This window comes from Strix aluco, chromosome 7 (genome assembly GCF_031877795.1).
Source record: "Strix aluco isolate bStrAlu1 chromosome 7, bStrAlu1.hap1, whole genome shotgun sequence".
NCBI lineage: Eukaryota > Metazoa > Chordata > Aves > Strigiformes > Strigidae > Strix > Strix aluco.
This window is the reverse complement of record NC_133937.1, coordinates 38315418-38334026: the sequence shown is the minus strand read 5'-3', so window position 1 is coordinate 38334026 and position 18609 is coordinate 38315418. Positions and strand designations below refer to the sequence as shown.

The 18609-nt window shown below is 37.6% G+C and overlaps 1 protein-coding gene across 1 annotated transcript in view; it reads left to right on the top strand.

Annotated features, from left to right (window-relative positions):
• ADAM12 (ADAM metallopeptidase domain 12) overlaps positions 1-17794 on the top strand; it is a 185170-nt gene extending 167376 nt beyond the window's left edge. The window contains exons 17-23 of the mRNA XM_074831520.1: positions 1058-1135; positions 3327-3435; positions 7082-7217; positions 7846-7954; positions 8398-8580; positions 14826-14953; positions 16455-17794. Of these exons, the coding sequence (XP_074687621.1) occupies positions 1058-1135; positions 3327-3435; positions 7082-7217; positions 7846-7954; positions 8398-8580; positions 14826-14953; positions 16455-16515 (804 nt within the window). The 3' untranslated portion in view covers positions 16516-17794. The remainder of the gene's footprint in view (positions 1-1057; positions 1136-3326; positions 3436-7081; positions 7218-7845; positions 7955-8397; positions 8581-14825; positions 14954-16454) is intronic.
• The last annotated feature ends 815 nt before the right edge of the window (positions 17795-18609 follow it).

Sequence of the window (18609 nt, the reverse complement as noted above, 5' to 3'; positions counted from 1 at the left end):
AGTTAAACATGAGCAAAATTGTGCAGTGATTTTTTTTCTTTTTTTTTTTTTTTTGGTCAACATAGCATAGTAACACTTATTCCAGCCCTGATTTCTTCTTTTTTCAGTTTTCAGTAGGATAACTTCTCATTACTGACATCTTCATCAGTCATTTGATTGTTTGATGGTCTTATTAGATGGTGCTAATCTTGCTTTACCTTAGTTTTCAGCGGTATTGGCAGAGTTAACTCATAATGACTGGAAAACAAACAAAAAAATTTTATTACTTTGCATATGCTATTTGTTTACTTCCATTCCCTGTAAGATTATTATTACACTTTAAATATGGTTGGTTTATATTTGACACTAAAAAAATTGTTTAGTTTGGCAAAACTCTGAGGAAGGTCTCAATTTTGCTGAAGAACAATGATGAGCCCATATATATCAATGCCCTCAGTTAAATATTCAGGCTGTCCTGGGTCCAAGTTCTGCTAGCATAAAAAAGTATTGGATTGCACTATTGATATAAACAGAATTATGCTAATTAACACCACAAGAGGACCTGAACCTTTCCTTGAGGAATCATCTGCTGCTGTGAAGACATGAATGCAGTCAGCCCTGGTACATGGAAGAATCCTGCTCAGTGCATTCCTAGGTCTGAAAAAATGCAAATTACTGGTTTTTAAATTGACTTAAAAAAACCCCAAACCCCAGCGGCTCACCACAAGTTCCACTTCAGGGAAACTGTGAGTGTTTATTTACACAAGCTCAGCATATCAACCAAATGTGAACTATGTCTGAAATTCAGTATTGGCCAGGATGCCAATCGAGAGCAGAATTCAACTTTCACAGATTTGGACCTAAATAATTTACAAAGGCATAAGAAGAAGAAGACGACACCTAATTCTGGCATTCTTATCTTTTTGTCAATAAACTGTCAATGCAGCATGTGTATTGGGAAATCTTTAACAGCTAAAAGAACCACTGATGGATGAGCAGACGTACAGAGGAGGACATGATGCCTTGTGAGCACCAGCAGTTCTATCCCTATTAAAACTCCTTTTCTCTTATTTTGCAGATTTGCCTTAATCGCCGGTGCCAGAATACAAGTGTTTTTGGTGTACATAAATGTGCAACAAAGTGCCATGGACGTGGAGTAAGCATTATAGAAACAGTTTTTTTACAATCAGTCAATAAACACTGGACAAGAAATAATTTTATGTAATAACTTTGGGATCTATGGTTGTATGTAATATATCAGTCAAAGTCACTGCAATACTTTTTTATTATATATTTCTGTTTTCAGTGTCCCTTATATGAACTGCAAGAAATGAAATTATTTTTATTTAACAAAGAAATAATTATCTAGTAGTAATTATCTTGTTCTTAATTAACAGTCTGTGATAAAAAGGAATTTTGTCATCTTCAAAGCAATTTTAAGTCTAACCTCCCTTCATGAAGAATTTCCATTAACATTTCAAAAAATACAGTTTCTATGTGGGTACAAAGAAGTTAAAATATGCATTTGAACTGACAGTCAAATGGAAGAGCATTTCCAAAAGTATTAAAATAAAGTAAAACCATATTGATGAGTTTCATGGTATGAAAGTGGTGCAGGATGAAAAATTTGATGATATCAGTTAATAATATCAAAGTGTTTTGAAACCTAGTTTATATTATGAACATGTTAATTGTGTCAAGCTATGCCTTATTAATGATTTGCTGATGATTTGTTTGTTTCTGTGAAAAGCTGTGGTGACCACGTTGGAAGAGCCATAGGAAATTCTCTGTCCTCTCCTGAGAAGGGATTTTAATTTGCTTTAACTTCTTTTATCCTCCTGCATTTGAAAAACTGTGCAGTGTTGATGGTGCTGCATGTTATCATTGTGCTGGAATGAACATCAGCTTAGACTGGCATCTTTATGTCTGCTCAATGGAGACCCTCTGGTGACTCCTGAGTAGCAAAAAATGACCTTGTGGAACTGTAGATAGGAACTCCTGTAGCATTTTAATTTTAAAAATAATGCTTAATGAATGGTATTTTTTTATTATCTTGCTGTCTTTGAAAATAAATCTTTTTTGTTTTTTTGCATTTTACATGACCATAGCCAGTCTAAGCTATGTGAATGATATTTTAATAGTCTGCAGACACAGCCAGTGTAGTCTTTCTGAAAGCCTTCCAACTGACCTTGCCAGAAAAATGCATATTTGCAAACTCTTGTGAACTACCTAATGTCTTACTCAGAAACCCATTTATTAATCTATTTTGTGGCTTCTCCATGGTGGTGGCAGATCAGTGATGATCAGTGTTAGCACAGATGTAAGTATCTTATTGACAACTAGCCCTAAACCCAGAAACTTTATTTAAAAATCAATTTGAGCATCTACATATGACTGTGTCATCTCTCTCCTGTGCAACAAGATTTTTTGGCCTGTTCAGTTTGTGTATTTTGTTGACACAGCACAAAGCTTTAGCCTTTGTATTAGTTTCATAGCCACTACTTGGGTGGTCACAAAAGGAAATAAAAAGCAGCCCTTCTTTTGGTGGGTTTTTGGGACTCTGGGACCTCCTGAGGAAAAAGCCATGAGTCTACCAGCTCCTTCTGCTCTGTGCAACAGGAACAGGCTGATGTTAATGATGGACTCCAGTCCTTCAGAGCTCTCTTATTCTGCAGGCAGAATTTGGTAAATCAGGTCTTGCTAGTTGTTCCTTAACTCAGATTAAAACCACCAGAACACTGAGGACTGTCTCCATATAGGCAGTGCAGACATGATGATATCAAAGGGAGGGTTTCCTCAGCCCTGATTCCGGTTTCACATGTTCTTCCAGCAACTGGTTCACCTTAGAGCTGGGGGATCTGAGCAGTGGAAAAAATCAGTATGCAGCCTAGTGCAAGCCCTTGATGGATAGGAGTGTTCAAGTGGGCTGACAAAGCTTTACAGCCTTAACAGCATAGAGAGACTCTTGTTCCTGTGAAGGCAGAAGGAACAGAAGTTAGAAAGCAGATAATGTTGCTGCTGGAGGCAAAGAGAGAATAAGACTTAAAAGGTGTGTGATTATCCTTATATTATTGAAATTGTCAGCTGGTGCAACTCAAACGATTACCTGCCAAATAAATAATGCTTTTTTAGGATCCCTGTTACTCTGTGGTGTCTCGCACTCAGAGTTGCTCTGTGCCATCTTAGTTGTGCCAATAGGCAGATACCAGTACATCTCTTCTCTAAGTTTTATTTCTTTCAGATGTGTCGCTACCTGATTAGGAGGCCTTATCAGCCAGTGCTGCTCTCAGGCTCTCAGATGTATAGGGTAAGCCTTTCCACATTAAGCCATTTGTCCTGTTTTGCAGGTCTGCAACAATAAAAAGAACTGTCACTGCGAGGCTGACTGGGCCCCCCCCTACTGTGACAAGCCAGGGTTTGGTGGCAGTATGGACAGCGGACCAATTAGACAAGCTGGTTAGTAGTAATTCATGCTTTACCTGTTGTTTCCATGATAAAGAGTGGAAATACAGAGTGTCTTGTAAGCAATGAGCTTGCAAGATTGGGAAATGAGTCAGTAAATCAAATGGCTTAATCCAAACACATTGGCACCAACCTGAAAATTTAGTGAAGCTAAGCCAAGGATGCAGAGTACATCAATTTTCTTCGTAACTAAAGGCACAGTGGTCCTGGCGGGTTCTTTTCTTTGCCTTTCTTTGCTTTTTTTTTTTTTTTTTTTTCAAGATACATGGTCAAGTTTAGTAGCTGAGTGCAATATATAGGAAATGGTATTGATTTAAGCCGAGGATGAGGAGCTAACTCCCACACTTGTGCTAATCCTGTTGCCATGGTAGATGAATGTTGCAGTACTCTTGGATTCACCTTGAGATATGCCAAGCTCCAGTGTTTTCCAGAAATACCTTATTGTACATACAAGCTGCTCCTATAGTTATGTACCTAATGAAGAGTGAATATTGCAATGATTATAAATGCAAAATTATTGCATAATCAAAATTCAGAACTATATTTCATATAGTTCTTCCAAGAAAGGTCTTTTGTATTGTGGAAAATAGCAGACTTCTGACCATATCAGATTAAAACTAGGTTTTATAGATAGCTTCCACACATTTACCAGAAGTTGCCCTCACATATGATAGTAGTAGGAGACACGCATTTTCTGTAATTTGTATTTCAATTTCCCCTTGTTCAGTCTGCAGAACATTGGCTATATAGTATTTTACTTCACCTTTGGCCAAACTCAGAAAGAATTATTTCTACACATTGTGAATTTTGTAGGATTTGATAATCATCACATGCCAATTTTTCTCCAGAGTACTGTAACTTTAGTGACTTCCATAGAGATGTTTCTGATTTATGTCTGAGTACGTGACAGGACAAGCAGTCTACTCACATGTACATGTATAAACTAAAACTTGCTGGGAAATGATCTGCATGTTTTCATATGAATAATACAATTCAAAACCAAAATCGATCGTATTGTCTACATGCCAGATCCTGCAGTGAACTGTAATACTGGATTTATGACATCATGGCCATTTCCATGACAAAGCTTCACATTATGATTTCACTGCTGAAAGATGTTTTTTCAAAATACCTACCAGTCAGTAAGATAGCAAAGAAACCGTGCTCGGGCACTGAACAAGTGTGATTAATTCTTTGTTAAATGTTTTCTTTTAAGATTTTCTCTAAAGCATTATAGTCCTTTTTCAGCTTACCTGAAAGCTAAGCATCTAGGGAGCTACAAAATATATTTTAATAACGTGCTGCATAGACAACGCTAACTGGAGATGATAAATATAGGACATCTTTGATAATTCTTGCATTTTGTGTTTTGGAAGCCAACACTTCAATTTAACAGAAAATTGTTTTAACAATAGTTGAATATAGTGTGGTAGTTTCACCATTTTTCTCAAAAGACAGTGCTACATTCAATAATACTGGGAATAAAAAAAATATGGAAATTGCTAGAGGACCTAATTTTCTATCGCTGACACTTGGATTTAAATATGAACACTTGATGGGGTGGTTTGGATCATGATCTGAGTAGTTTGCACATCTCTAAATCAAATTACAGAAGGATTAGCTCAATAAAAGACTTTCATCTTAGTCAAACAAGGCACATGGTCTCATTAGTATTTAGTAACTGATTTTACCCAGCTGACTTAGAATAAACCTATGTGTTTGACACTCTATATTTTTCTTACAAAGAAGCCCTAAGTATTTAATTGTCAGGTAGACAAGTTAATTAATTTAAATTGCGTAATCATAGCTTATTAATTTTATTAATCTTTTAGAGGTGGTGAGGGATTTATTATTCCTCAGTGCTCTAAGGTAAAAAGCATAGCACTTCATGCCCCATCAAGCCCCACATGTAGTTCGTTCCATCAGTGTTGCTGACTGTTCACCAGCATCTGAGTGAGTTTAGGCCAGTAGATGAGAGCCAGCTGGCTGAAAATCAGTCAGGATAAGACAGACAGTGATGACAGGTTACCAGAGCAAAGATTAAAGATGCTTCTCCTACTGTGGGAGTATGCATTTTTTAGGTCAGCAGTCCTGAAGAATGTCAACATCCTCTCCTCCAGGCAGTGATCATATCACATATCTATAATGATCAGAGCTGCTGCTTACCTATTCCTAAAAATTGTAGAATCATTTACATTGGAAAAATGACCTTTAAGATCATTGAGTCCAACAATTAACCTAACACTGCCAAGGCCTCCACTAAACCATGTCCCTAAGTGCCACATCTACACGATGGTGACTCAGCTGCTTTCCTGGGCAGCCTGTTCCAATGCTTGACAACTCTTTCAGTGAAGAAATTTTTCCTAATATCCAGTGTAAACCATCCTTGGTGCAACTTGAGGCCACTTCCTCTTGTCCTATTGCTTGTTACTTGGGAGAAGAGACCCCACTACAGCCTCCTCTCAAGTAGTTTTAGAGAGCGATAAGGTCTCCCCTGAGCCTCCTTTTCTCCAGGCTAAACACCCCCCAGTTCCCTCAGCCACTCCTCATAAGACTTGTCCTCCAGACCCTGCACCAGCTTCATTGTCCTTCTCTGGACACGCTCCAGCACATCAGTGTCTTTCTTGCAGTGAGGGGCCCAAAACTGAACCCAATATTCGAGGTGCAGCCTCACCACTGCCGAGTACAGGGGGATGATCACTTCCTTGTCCCTGCTGGCCACGCTATTGTTGATACAAACCATAAGGCTTTTTTTCAGCTGCAAGTCATCTAGTCAGGGTTCATCTCACTGTTGTGCCTCAGTTAGGGCCCAGCAAAGTACTTGAAGCAGCTTAAAGCATTCTGAAAATGGGTACAAGTGCAGAAGGCTGCAGCCCCTTGATGAGCAGAGCATCCCTCTGAGACCACACACCATTGCTGAAGGCTTTCCTTCAGCTCCTCGCTTGCCTCCAGACTGAACCTGACAGCCATCTGGACTGGACCACAGTAGTCCAGATTTCAGACTGTTTGCCCAGCGTTAAAGCACAACGAAGCCCTTAAAATCTGGTTATAAAGGAGCTAGGGTTACTGCTTATGTTTGAGGGACAGAATATTTAAAAGTTTGCACTTTACCAAACCATGATCTAGGCATTTCTGCCCCTTTTCTCTCCCTCTCAGCCTCTGTCTCCCTCCCACCCTGACAGCAGGCAGCCCATGAAGAAGATGCCAGTCAACACTGCTACAGCCATCACCCTGTGGGTGTCTGGAGGAGGCCAACAGCCTGTACACCTTGTGGCCCCATTTGGAGGTGCCAACCTAAGCAGGGCCTGACCACAGGTGCAGAGAGCGTACATGGAGGTGTTCATGTTTGGACCCAGATATCTAACTAGACTAGAATTGAATGGTTCCATTGAAAGACCTACAACATTATATTTTAACCAATTTCTTCCCAGTCTTAAAGAAATAACTTTCAAACAGGCCAAAATTCAAGCATCAGTCTAGAAAAAAATGAGAGTTTATTAGTCTTCTATTCACAGTTTATTCACTTCACCTCATTGCAGTTAGAAACTCGGGCCAGGCAGCAATGTGCTGATCCATATACACAACACGTTTCAGTAAAGATGGCTCTTGAGAGAAGCTAACTCAATGTGTTTTGTTGCAGATAATAAGAGTTTAACCATAGGAGTGTTGATAACAATTCTGTGCCTTATCTTTGCTGGATCAATCATGTATCTGAAAAGGAAGACTTTCATGAGATGGTTGTTTACAAGTAAAAAGACAACAATAGAGAAACTAAGGTATGATCATTTTCCCTAATTATACTCTAATAGATATTAGTAGAAGGTAGCTGTAAACATGGCAGCTCTCATCTTGACATTCATCACAGAACAGTGTGAATATGTTAGAAAAAGCCAGCCTTAACAAAAATAATCACCAAGTACTAACAGCAGTGTTTGGTTTAATTTTACTGATTGCCAGTAAATAACGTAGGTTTTGGTTTGACTATATACCTCTTTTCTTTTGTGATAAAACATTAAGAACTGAAGGAAGTATTGGCTTTATTTTCATTTGCTTGAAATAGTTTTATTACATTGCATGGCCTTTTATCTAAACTCAGTCGAGTGAGCTGAAACTTTCATATTTGAGGTCATTACTGTTTAAATGCTAGATTCATTAGAATAGTCTCTTGGGTGTTACAAAGCTGCATATCCACAGATTGCAGAAGCTAATTTAACAGACTACTGGTTTCCAAAAAGTCAATATTTATTTTTATTCTTTCAGGAGCACTAGACAATTTTTACTTTCCTTGTTTACTACAAAAAGTCAGAAAGTCCTTGCAAAATCTCATTCTGAGAAGAGGCTACTGTTTAAAAAAGTGTTCTAATGCAGAATGTTGTGTTCAGTAAATCTATGTTTGTATTGCAGGTCTGTGAGTCCAGCAAGACCTTCCAGTTCATCTGACCCTAATCATGTTCATACCACATCTCTCAGCAAAAATCTCATCACGAAGCCACAAAATGCAAACATACAAAAAGTGAGTCCCTAAACAGTTTAAGAAAAAAAACCCATATTATATATTTTGGATCTTATTTAAGTAATGTATTATAACACAGCTATTACATGATCTTAATATCATGTAGAACTAACAACAGGTAAAATGGGAGAAGATATAGGCTTCAAGATACATTTATGGATTCTAAGTTTTAGACAGGTGGAGATGTCAAGTGCAGAAAAGTAATAGTTTAGTCTCCAGGACTCTGGTGCCAACTTGCACCAGAATACTACATCTGAACAGTGAAGGATTAGTGCTTGAGTAGGACTCTGGAAGCTGTTAATCGCTTCTCTGGTTGCAGAGGTGCTGAAGGTAGATGAAAGCACAGTAGAAGAGAAAAGCAAGCGAAAACTATAAATTTTAAAGTAGCAATGCTTATGTCAACTCTTGAAGTTTATAACTTTTGGTTGGGGTTGTTTTTATAGAGAGATGGTCCAAGAAGACCACTGCCATATCAGATCATTGACATTAGTAACCCTGTGAAGACACACGATTTGCCACAATTAAAAACACCGCAGCGAGTCCTACCACCCCTCCCCCAGCTGCCGTGTCACCAAGCTGTGCCTGAAAGACCCTTGCCAGCTAACCCTTCGCTGAGGTTTGCCCAGGTAACCATTCATTTTCTTTAAGCTTCTCTTCTATTTAATATTTAGTGTTTGAGTATCTGTATGTAGTGAAGAGGAATGAATTGTTTTCTCATCCTTCATATTGGCCTTTTCCCACAGTACTTCCTTTGTACAAGTTTAGAAATGCAGTGTAGATATATTGGTTTATGCCAGCTGAGGCTGTGATTTAGGATCCTGAACTCTCTTCACCAGTCAAAAGACACAAGAGTATGAACAAGCTCCGTATTACAGGCAAACACGAGCTCATTTTGCCAGCTGCCCAGAGGGGAAACTGTACGGTTTGTTAGCAAGGTGCCAAATACAGTGATAGAATTTAGGAAGTCAAGTTGCAGATGTCTTGCACAAGAGCAAGAGGTATGTTAGCTTGATGTCCTTCTGTTCTGCCAAGGGGCGTATGAATTGCATTATTTTTCTTCTAGAGATCTTTCCAGATCTGAAAAGCAGACTTGTAATTACCCACACTCTTTCATGTAGACGTACCTTTCATTGCAATGTTTAAATAGAGCTGGTAACCCTATTTTTGGTAATAAGATGCATCTCAAGGCAATATTCAGGGTAGATGAAGTTGTTTGTATTAAATTGTCCCTTTTCTTGTCACTGGTTTCTCTCTTTTGGTTGCATTTGTAGTGTGACTGTGTCTGAGCAAAGGAATCAGGCACACAGCTAGTTCTGTTTTGTAGCATTGTGCTATTCTGGATATAGTACAAGATTAAAATGAAGTGAATGTCATTATCACCAAGCTATCTTAAGTGAGTATCAGATTGATTTGGATGCACATACTGCAAATCCGTACTCAAATAGCTGTGTCTTGAGTGACTGTGCCTATCTGAACCTAGCTAGGATGTCCAAGGACAGAGCACCTTCTTCCTGCAGCAGCCTTGTGAGCTACTCCGAGATGCTTTCCCAATGATTTAGAGGAGGGTATGGCTATGAGAAACAGTTGCTGAAGTGCAGTGCTTTGAAAAGCGATTGTAAAAATAACACAGAAACAAAAAGGGGTGAGACAGTGCTGAAGTGCCATGGCACTGTGCTTACATATTATGACAGCAGAAAAAAAAATCTATCTAGTTTTAATTTTGTCTAAGTCTGAACATTGAATCACTCAGGCCATAATTTAGAAGTGTAGCCAGTTTATTAAATGCTTTCAAAGTATTTAAGTTTTTTCGTCTTCCCTTTTCCACCTTGCTAGTCATTTATTTTCCTTCTCAGGGGAATGGGAAATAGTGATTTTTTTCTAAAATCAATGTTATAGAAAATCTGAAGTAGTATTGCTTTTGTCTGTTGCTTTTGTCTTTAGCTCCAGTGATTTCATTGTTTATTTTCTTATATTAATTAAAACATTCTGCATATTTCACAGTGGTCAAAGTTAAGATTTTAAGTGCAAGTACTTTTCTATTTCTTAATCAAATGGTTCCATTAAAAAAAGAAGAGAAGAAATTTTTTCTATTTCTTCTTACCCAGCAATTTATAAGCTTACACTGTCTCTCACTAGCAGAAGACAGATGGAGAAAAGTCTCTGCAAGAAAAAGTAACGATTTCTCATTCCGATGGTGCATCTGTATCTGCCCCAGCCTGTCGTCTCACATCAGAGCAGCCCAATGCAGCACTACAATTCACATTCCTAAGTGCTCTCCCCTTCAAACCCCACATAAAGCACAAGTTAGAATACCAAATCTCTAATACTGTCATTACCAAACACTGACAGATCTGAAACTGCCAAAAAGCTTTTCAGTTTGGCAGCTTAAATTAATTGTGACAGTTACTCCATCAAGCAAAATATGGCTGTTTTCAATTTTCAGTGGCTGTGTGAAACAGAAGTAGGACAAACAGGGGATCAACTCAAGGCAACCCAGTGAATAAGCAAAAGTGGCTTCTTTCTAAATTACGTCCATAACCTCAAGTCAAGATTGTCAGAAATAGCGACTTTTTATATCCTAGAGACACAGAAAACACAGTATGGGAAGAAAATCTTTTCTTCTGAAGTTAACAATTTTACCCCCTCAAAGCTTGGAAGCAGTAAATTAACTTAAGAATAGTTTTGGTCTAGTTTATATAGATACTACTTAATGTCTTGCTTCAGCACTCTCTTGGAACCGCATCCATCAGGTCATCAAGAGGAAGCACTTTAAAAATCATTGCTACATTCATGATGTCATCCAGATGCTTGGTGCCACAGTACAGTGCTGAAGAAGAAGACCTGAAACCATTCACTGCTTCCATGGATCCACAGCTGCCACCTCCTGCTTCTCCCTTCTGAGAGGAGTATTTAAGCAGGAGCTACTTTCCTGCCGCCTCTGGGCTTCAAGCAGTGGACAGCTAAGGCACAACATACCAAATAGATTTTAAGACAACTCTCTTCCCTGTAGTGTCTGTTGAGACAGCAATTAATAGATTATTATTTTGCTATAAAATTTCCTTTCAGATGTAAGTAAAATAGTAAAAAAAACCCACCACCACCACCAAAACCAGGAAATAAACCACTTAGCAGTTGAACTGTTGCCAAGTTTAATATTTAACAATCTTGACTGATAAACAGCTTTTTCTTCTTTCGGATACTCTCACAAGGCAAACATACTTTATTTACGGGCCAGATTCAGAGTCAATATAAATCAGCACAGCACCATTGAAATCAAGGAAACAACACAGGTTTATCCTAACCATGGGTTCAGTCCGTGCATTCTGATTTGATCACTTCCATTTTGTTTTGTTACTGTTAGCATTCAGTTGCTGCCTCTGATACTGTCGTCTTCTTATTACCAATACGTATCTCATATTTTACAGGTCATCCTTATTACAGGAAATATAGCTTAATATTTTTATTTTTTTCTTAGTACAACTGAGCTGGGCTCACCTCACTGCTCATTCTGCCACAGTTATTCTTGCTAATACCTCTCCTATGTCACCTCAGACTGGCTTTAGACACAGAAGGCTAACTCAAATTAAGTTCCTATCTAAATAGATTGAGGAAGACACCCCTTCTCATCCACTGCATTTCAGGCAAGGACCTTCTTCCAGCTGCTTATTTAAAAAAAATATATCAGTGAAACAAATGAAAGCTTCATGCACCTGACGTCTTTGTAGTTGCTCCGTAGGAGAATTATGTTTTTCTTCCTAGCAGAGCTGTAACAAGAGATCATGACAATATTTAAAACAATACTTCCCAAAATACAGAGACTGAATGCATTAAATGCTAAGCTGTTGATATAAAACTGGACAAAGAAATCCATCCATAAAGTCTTTGTATTAAAGAGCTGAAGCTCTATGGGGGAAAGGAGTGGGCTGGGAGAAAGGAGAGAGAGATGAAGCAGGGAAGCACAGACATGGTGGGACTATGAGTGTGCTACGGACTTGCCAGTACATCAAAGGCTACAGCAAGTTTCCACACATGTTAACATACAAAGCTGTATCAATTTGGATTCTCCTGTCACACATAAAGAATATAAAAGACTATCCTGTAATCAATTTGGGGGAGGGGATTGATTTCTTCAAATATTTTTTTCCTTTGCTTCTAAGGATATAAGTGTTTTCCTGGTAGCATTTTCCAGTGCTGGTATCTCTTCTCTATGAAGTGCTCCTCCACTGTGCTTCATCTCAGCCATTACACATTCTCCATCCCCATTTTTATCTGAATTCCCTCCTTTTTTTTTTTTTTTTTTTCTCCTTTTAGCCTTTATTACCATCTTGCCACAGACTTCCTGTCAAGTCACTTTTCTGCTTCCTCCTTAAGGATATTAACTCAGGGGTGACATTTTTACAAGCTCTGGGGAAAAAAAGAAGTCAGGTGTTGGGCTTTTGTACCCATCAGAGTTATGTTTATAGTGTGATTTCTATTTCAACATACTTCCTCACATGGCTGCTTCTTATGGAATAAGAGGGCCTAAAGAATTAGTTTGTCTTAGGCATCAAAGATGATCTTAATGCTCAGCAGTGAGAAGGTGCTCACTCCACAGCTGAAGAACTGTTCTAGATCAGCACATACGGATTAGCCATTTCAGCCAGCTTCCCCTGCAAAAAGAAGGGGAAGAAAGCAACTGACAGGGTCCCATCAGCAATTAGCTGCTCTGAGCTTCTCAGAAAGTTGATCTTTCCTTACTATCAGGTGTTGCAGGTGGTGATTACACATAGGACACAGCTAATAAACACAAACAAATAAATAAGGACAGTTCTCCTCTATTTTTGTTCATTCATCCTTACCAGGTCTTAAGCTCTTCAGACCTTTGCCTCTAGCCTGCTGAGCCTGGATCAGTTCCTCTTCCCAATTATGGGACCTAAGCATTCGCCAATTGAAGAGTAAATACAAATCATGCAATAAGAATTAGGGACTGATCAAGCAAACACCTGAATGCTCATGTTATCAGACTGATTGGTGTGATTGATCATGTAAAAGTACTTGAGGGAAAAGGCCACTTCTGTGAAGGCAGTCAAGGGAATAAAGGCTTTATGGCATTTGGGTTTTGCTGTCTTTATAATGCCGACGTTTGTGTGTTTGTTACAACTTTTTTTTAAATGCTGTCCACTCGAGGTAATCATGCATATACTCTCCCATGTAGTAAACATTACAACTTTTAACAAAATTATTACAGAAGCAACTTAAATTTATATTCTACTGTACAGATAATTCAGTTTTTGAAAAAGTATCAGTTTCTGCTGTGATCTAACTTGTTCCAAACTGATATATTTAACTTCAAAACACACACATTAAGATTTCATTGTGTAAGAAATGTAGTGCACAGAGTAAACTTTGGTTAAAAATTCCTGGTGGTAACAGCTCTTAATAGTTTTAAGGTTCTAGTTCTGTATCATGGGAAATTACCATGTTTTGAAGAACTTCCTTTGCTAGCGCCTAATTAACCTCTGTGACTTTCAACAGGATAGCCCTATGAGATAAAGCCACATATTTACAAGCATACTGTTTATTTCATCATTTTTCCAGGCCTGATTAGTTCAAGAATATTTGCAATTATTTTTACCCCCAAAGACAGAGCTCACAGACAAACTTCTTATAGCAAGATATGTTTATCTTGGTTTATAGTGCAAGTTCTTCTGGATTCAAGACTAATTTTTATACTGAATATGAGATTTGGCTATAACAATAAGTTAAAATAAGAATTTTTTTTCATGTTGCTATTTCTGACTCACTCAAGAACTAGTACATGTTATGCCAAGAGTGAAAAAGAAGAGGGACATTATATACAGCTTTAAAATGTAGTTTGTGGTAAAGTTGAAATTACTATATATGAGGTTTACTTAAGCTCCCACATTTTCTTCCTTATCAAAATGCCTACGGATAGTCAACCTGCATTTCCTTCTTGAAAGAGCACACATTTGCCATGAAAACTAAGAGAACAAAGGGATGCTCAAAGCGAATAATGAAAAGTTGTACTTTATTAATGAGCAATTCATGCCCCTGATTGCTTGTTTTGATTACATTTTTCAGGGGATGTTTAACTAGATTATGCCTGTAAGCTCTTCTTGTTCTTTTTGGTCAACTTTACTAATGATAGTTATGGCAAACTTATAATAAAATTACTTTGAAAAAGCATGACTCTGCAGTTCAAATAGTAGAAGGATCTTCAGTGAGTTTTTGGATATATTGGAGAGTTTTTGTGTGCCCTGAGCAAGTCACTTAATCTATCCCAGTTCTTCATAATGAAGACCACAAATAGACATGTTACCATGTTTGCAGTGTTTCAAGGACCACACAGAAGAGACATTAGCTCATGCCTGACAGCAGATGACTTCTGTTCTTTATTAATGAATCATTTAATTCCACAGAATGAAAGCACAGCAGCATCTCTAAAAACAATTCCACAGATGCTACCAATTCAAACTGGACTTGAGCAGTTTGTTTTTGTGGTCATCTGAATTTGCATTTTAAAAGCATTTCTAGTATTTCCATCTTTTTATATAACTACTTTTACAATGTTATGTATTCAATCTATGTTGTTTTCATTTACCACCAATTAATCTTAATCATTAACTCCAGTATAGATGCACCCAGGATTTCTTGAGTAAAAAATCAAAAGAAACAAAATAATTAAAAGAGGGTATTAAAGCTTTGCTTTAAAATATAAGTGCCTGTTTATTAAAAATAAGTTATGGCTTACTCATTTAAATATATCTGGTCACAACTACTCTGAACTTACCTTCATTTCATCTCACTTGTTGCTATGTTAAGTATGTTATGTCTATCCCAAAGACTAATACGACCTTATGTTTTATAATAGGAAAAGCACAAACCAAACCCTCCTCGGAAGCCCCTACCAGCAGACCCTCTGACCAAAGCCCGCGGTAGCAGCGCGTGCACAGCAGTGCCTGGACACACAAAAGCTCTGCCTCACGTTACTCCTGTAAGGTGGGTTCTCCTAATCAGAATGCCTTGATTTACAGCGCTTCATTCAGTGACAGGTCTAAAGTGTCTTCAGTAATTATGCTCCACTGTAACTATTGCTGAGAGCTACACAACAACCATCTCCTATTTACTTATATAAAAGCACACAGTATCGGACTGATTCTCACTGGGAGTGTGTCAGCACAATTGCACTGACTTCCACAGGAGTAAGAGAATTTTTACTACCTATGAAGGCTTGACTGTAAGCATCTGACCGTGTATTTACAAAAACTGCCCAATAAATACAATTCCTTGCAAAAGAAAGGTGTTAATAAGCATCAATTTCAAGAGAAACACAAAGTGCTCTCAGAAAAAAATTTCCTACTCAGACCACCTGTGTCCACACATGTTAACATACAAAGCTGTATCAATTTGGATTCTCCTGTCACACATAAAGAATATAAAAGACTATCCTGTAATCAATTTGGGGGAGGGGATTGATTTCTTCAAATATTTTTTTCCTTTGCTTCTAAGGATATAATTGTTTTCCTGGTGGCATTTTCTAGTGCTGGCATCTCCTTTCTATGAAGTGCTCCTCCACTGTGCTCCATCTCAGCCATTACACATTCTCCATCTCCATTTTTATCTGAATTCTCAGATACTGAGAAATCTCAGTTCAGTGAGAACTGAACACTGTTAAGATCAACCACCAATAAACGCAATTTTCCAATCACACATCTCACAATGGCGCACCAGTTTATATCATCTGAAAATAATACCCAAAACATTCAGGAAGCACACAAATCATACACTTCAAAGAAAAGGATGATGAAAAAAATAATCTGGAAGTGAAATAACTATGCCCGTTAACATTGGGCATAGTCAATGATATTTTTTTACCCAACATTCTTCAGTTTCCTATGAAAAAAAGTAAGCTCAAAGAAAGATAAAAGTAGTGTTTTAAGCTACAGGAATTCTATTAGTGAGGCATTTAATTGCTCAGAAAAATTAAAAATAGAATCAAGTTAGTTTCCTAATACTTCCAGCAAAAAGACTGCAAGAGTGAACTTTGATTAAGGTCCTGGCTGCCCATTCTAGTAAGATATTCTGAAAGTAGTAATATTTTAAGATGACTACTACAACTTTTTGAAACTAACTGCTATTCTGCAACATTAAGTAGCATTTTTGAACAGGTGCAAAATTGATGAGCGCCCAAAGAAGTAAAGAGTTTAAAGAACAACACTTGAAACATTCAGCTAGCTTATCCCACTGGCCAGGCAGCAATTAAAACAATAACTGAAAAAAAGGAGTCTGCTGGTTCCATTTACGCTTCATGATGAGTCTTGTGTATATAGTAACATGTCTGATCTCCTCCCAGTATGTGAGTCCCATGCTACGTGTCTGAAGTTAACTTGGATAACTCTAAAAAGTTTCACCCTTCATCTTCATGCCTCAAGCATGATGCTGGCAGTGAGAACTAACAAAAGCTTAAATGAAAATTTGCTTTTTTCTTTCTTTCCAACAGACCAGCTCCTAAGCATCCACCACAGGTATCCAGGTCCAGCAACACTGCTGATGTGAAATGACAAGAAAATCTGACACCTTTATTTTAAAAAGTGAAGACAGAAGTTTGCACTATCTTTAAACTCCAGCTGGAGTTCATTTTTATGACAATACTTAGAATTTTTAATGTTTAAAACAGCATTATTTTTAAGAATTCTGAGCTACTGCCTTTGGTGCTGTGCTGTGCTATGGTGCTCTGTATACTTGCTCAGGTACTTGTAAATTATTAATTTATGTTGAATATTTATTACAGTGCAGTGCACTGTAGTAGATATTTTTACCATAGCTGAGTTTTCCTAAAAAGGAAGCCTTTTTTGTAATATTTCATTGAACTTGAATGATTCTGCTCTATTGGTCCTATGTAGAGTGTTTAGTTTTGATCTGTTCTTTAAGGAGTGCTGATACTCATGGATAAATCAAATGTATAAACAACTCAATCTCGATGGTTCATAGCAAACTTTTGAATAAATATGTCAGGGTAAAAAAAAAAAAAAAAAACTCTTCTAGAACATGGTGAAACGCCCGATATCTGCACACCAATGCGTAACATATGTATTTAACCAAAGTATCACTCAGTGTTAGTAGTTGTACTGTAATTTCACATTACTGTTTGAAATCGTCAAGAAATCTGTGCTGAAAGAGGATGAATTCACTTCGGACAAGTTCTCTTACTGAAGAAGTACTGTATATCATGAAACTGTATTTTTTTTAACCTCATTTTCCTCAGACACAATATGGTTAGTACATATTAATGCAGATATCAGGCCTTCCAGTGTCATTAACTTCTTGATGCTTTGGTAATGAAATTCAACTACACCGCGTAAGGTAGTAGCATCTCACTATGTTGCATAGCAGGGGGCGGGGGGGAAGCCAAGTGTTACAAAGAATTACATTTTAGGAATCAACTATTATACTTACTTCTTTTGCCTCATCGCTCTGCTTATCAACTGTATTTTGCATATTTACTACTGTTTTGTATTTAACTTCTAAAATATTTTTCTGGGTTTCTTAATTTGCAAATCAAAATGCCTATTTTAATACATAGACTTTGGTTATCCTAAGACATGGAAAAAAAATCATCTCTTTACTATGTGGTAGCATTACACCTGATGTCTTCTGTACCTTCTCAGTAGCACTGCTGAAGACAGTTGTTTCACCTATGCTGTAATAAAAACAATTTTCAAATATCAGTTGAAGTAGAGGGAGAAGGAACTAGTACCTTATATAGGTTAGTTTCCTCATTGCTTGTAGTTTTTGTTTCTTTAAGCAAAAATAAAAGCATTGATAGAAACTTGGATCTCATTTCAGTAAGTGTAATTGTATTTAATTTTCCCAGTTATTCCCTATTGTAGCAATACAGCGCTTATGTTTATTGATAAACTAAATAAACCAAAATAAACCGTAGTTTAGTTTGTTGCTGAATAGCAAAGTAAATGCTTCCCAAAAGCATTTAAATTCTTAAAGCAACTCTAATAGCAACAACAGTGCTTTATGTATGGAGAATCACTACAACAGGAGGATGCTAACTTACCCTAGGCTCAGCAATGCAGTTGAAACCAAAATTATGCTTTTTACATAGTTTACATATTTTTGTATTTAAAACACTAATTTTTTCCTGTCAACAGTAGCTTTAGATCTAAAAAGGGGGAAGTGAGGGGGGCATCTCAATTTGAAGCAGACACATGATCTCAGTTTGCTTGTTTGAATACTCCCATTTTTAGAATGACAAGTCATCATGCTGTATTGAAATGTTTCTGCTAACTGCTGAAAATCATAAGATGAAACTGTAAGTAGTGAAAGAAGGTGGCGAAGTTAAATGACTAAAAAGTTTGTATTATCTGCATCAGAAGTTCTAACATCTGAATTTAACAGCACCAGCTTAGGTAAGACTTAGCACATGTATAAACTTAAAGCTTTAAAGTAAGCTTTAGGTTGAAAATAAAGGTGACCCACCTTATTCAGTCTTAGAAGTATAGAAATAGAAATATCCATAGAGGGATCCCTGCAGTCCTACCCCTGTAACAGCCAGCAGCCGTCTCACCAACACTGAGTCCAGAACAGACCACGGTCCTGGGACCCGAGCACAGCAAAGCTGGGACTCTTCTGGGGTGATGCTG